The 3240-nt window shown below is 38.5% G+C and overlaps 1 protein-coding gene across 1 annotated transcript; it reads left to right on the forward strand.

Annotated features, from left to right (window-relative positions):
• Positions 1-340: 340 nt before the first annotated feature.
• On the forward strand, positions 341-2200 carry LOC132755864 (uncharacterized). Its single transcript, XM_060746796.1, has 2 exons — positions 341-411; positions 1012-2200. The coding sequence occupies exons 1-2, from the start codon at positions 341-343 to the stop codon at positions 2198-2200; spliced, it is 1260 nt and encodes a 419-aa protein (XP_060602779.1).
• The last annotated feature ends 1040 nt before the right edge of the window (positions 2201-3240 follow it).

A 3240-nucleotide genomic window follows, 5' to 3' on the forward strand; every position in this document is an offset into this window, starting at 1 on the left:
TGAAATAGTTGTAAAATCCGACCTCAAATAACGAAGTTATGGGCCTGAGCCGCCTGACACGAATTCAGGACGTACGTACGTACGGATGGACAACCCGGCGGCTATATGCTCCCCCGAAATTGTTCGGGGAGCATAATAAATACTGTGTAAATCTGTTGCAATATGAGAAATGTTAAAAGGAGTTAGCTTGAAACAGTATTTCAAAAGATGTAACAACACTGTTAAATAGACCTACTTCAAAAGTGCAACTATGTTCTCCATATAATTACATATTAGAGAGGGTCCTTTATGATGATGGAAATAACTTGCCTGTTACAATAGTTTACTGCAATTCTATCCAATGACTGAGCATATAAAGGTTGTCATGCTCCATTTATCAATGGATGACAGCAGTGGCAAGGCAAGTATGGGGTAAAATGTACATCATCAGAACACCAATATTATTTTGTTGAGTAGAGAGTTGTCGGGTATATGTGAACCATCGGCTATTTTGGACCACATCTCATGATAACGCATATAAAGCTTATTCGATTAAGTTCTTTACTTTAAAATGTCAATCAAGTCGTCCTTTTCCTGCAAGCGTCTACTCAGCGTCTGCACGTTCAAGTAAGTGTTGTTATTTTTACACGTTGTGAAATTTTCAAGGATCACGCCACTATTTTATGATAACCTTAAGAAATTTTAGTAACTATTTAATTTAATAAAATCTAATGTGATATTTTTTTGTACAAGCAAACTTACATTTTAGGGTAAAAAAAAATCTCCCGATCAATGTGTGAGCGTCTGTTAGATGTTTTGACAACTTGATTCATTATATAATGTGGTTCCAATTCTCCCGACAACATTTTATAGATGTCGGGTGTTTTGGGACACTGATATATTAAAAAGTATAGTGTGTAACTTGGTAGAAAAAACGTATTATTAACTCAGTTAAGTTATGTATAGTTAAGGTAAAACATTTAAAATAATAGTAGATATACTATGATTTGCTTTCATCGTTTTCTATTTCAGAATGAGTCGCCAGTTACAGACTAAGCAGTATCGGAATTATACTAACGAAACTTTAAGTTATGCTGTTAGTTTGATCAGGAGCAAAGGAATTTCACTTCGTCATGCAACAAAAGTATATGGCATACCTAAAACTACACTGTCTAATAAAGTAAATGGAAAATCTGATATCGGCTCTCGCAGTGGCCCTGGAACAGTGTTGACAAAAGCAGAGGAGGATATGATAGCAGACTGGGCGATTAAAATGGCCAAAATGGGTTTTGGTAGAACGAGAGCAGAGATTTTAGACACTGTACAATGCATAATTAAACAAGATGGGAGAGTTTGCCCATTTGTGAACTGTAGACCCGGGAAAGACTGGTATTATGCTTTCTTAAAAAGACACCCTGAACTGTCTGCTAGATCACCACAACAACTAGCAAAGGAGCGCACAATAATTACACCTAAGAGAGCTGATCAGTGGTTCTCTGATTTTTTAAAATTTATGTCTGAAGAGGTGAACGACCCCCTTTTATGGAAAGATCCCACAAGATGGTTTAATGCAGACGAATCGGGCTTCCCTTTATGTCCTCAAAGCGGCAATGTATTAGCTCCAAGAGGTGTTCCTAACATATATAATTTCACGTCATCCGACAAAACACAAATTACTGTGTTGGCCTGTATGAATGCTGCTGGTTTATATCTACGGCCTCTTATTGTATATGCAGGACAGAGACTTACATATAACCCACCTGAGGAGTTTCCTGAGGCCATTCTAGGGCGTACAGACACAGGTTGGATGGATTCTGACTTGTTCTATACTTGGCTTAAAGATGTGTTTGCCCCGGCACTCGAAGAAAACAGTATAAGACGACCAGTTGTATTGTTTGTTGATGGTCATTCAACTCATGCTACACTTAAGGCATCAAAATTTTGCAGAGAAAATGATATCATTTTGTATTGTTTGCTAGAACACGGCAGTCATTTAATGCAGTTCTGTGATATTGCACTGCTTAGTGCGCTAAAGGGAACATGGAAGCAGGCTGTTCGAGATTATCAAATCAGTAATGTCGGTGAGTTTGTTACAAGGGTAAAATTTGCAAAAGTCTTTAAGTCAGCTTGGGAATCTGCTTGTCCTGTGGACATTTCTGTTAAAGGTTTTCGCGACAGCGGGCTGTTTCCTTCTGATCCGACCAAAGTCCTCGATACGTAAAAGATGGAACCGAGTAGAGTTTTCAGGACGGAGCAGAGTGAGACTGTCAAAGATATTAACATGTCCACTCTAGTATTGTCAAGTGCTGGCTTATCTACCGACACTGTCACCATTTCATCCTCAACGTCCACATCTCAGTCTGACTTAACACCTGCAGACATCTCTGAATCAAATGCAAAATCTTCAATCCCGGCTTCCTCCTCAGCAATGAATTTGCTGAACACTGACGCACCCAACATTCAGACTCTGACTGTTAATTCTACAATCCAAGAATCTACTATAGTCACTACTCCATCATCTGAGCCTGTAACAAATTCGCCGAAAGAAACCCCAGTACTTACTCCGGCAACAAAAGCTACCTACAAGTAATATGTCTTTTATATCGACAGTTCCCCCAACAAACTATCAGATGTTTCTCGTGGTGACACACATCCAAACGTTTGCCTTAATGTCCGTAGGTCTGAAACCACTATATCTCCAGCCGTTCATGAAATATTGAAACTTCCTGTCGCTAAAGCATCATCACGTAAACCAGAAAGGAAAAGATTGGTACTTCCAAAAGCAATATCAGGCAAAACATTTCATGATTTGTTACAAAAGAGACAAAAAGAAAAGGAAGAAGAAATTGAAAGGAAAGAAATGAGAAAGAAAGAAAGAGAACAAACTAGAAAACGTAAAGAAGAAGAAAAACAAAGGAAAGAAAAGGAAAGAACAGAAAAAAAGATTCGACGAGAACAAATGCTTAAAGAAATGGCAGAAAAAAAGAGGATTAAACAGATTGAGAGACAAGAGCGTGAAAAACAGAAGCGCAAAAGAGAATCTGACTCCTCAGATTCAGATGTATCAGTATATTGCGATGACGATGATTTGGCAGACATGGATACAAGCATTAAACAGGCATGCTACGCTTGCGACATTCCTTATGATAATAAAACCGATGAGTGGATTATGCGCCACTCCTGTGGTCGTTGGCTACATAGGCTGTGTGTAAAAACCATTGATCTGTTTTCCATGACTGAAGGTGAAATAGCTGATTTGGA

Source organism: Ruditapes philippinarum, unplaced genomic scaffold, assembly GCF_026571515.1.
Source record: "Ruditapes philippinarum isolate M1 unplaced genomic scaffold, ASM2657151v2 ctg5173_1_1_1_1, whole genome shotgun sequence".
NCBI lineage: Eukaryota > Metazoa > Mollusca > Bivalvia > Venerida > Veneridae > Ruditapes > Ruditapes philippinarum.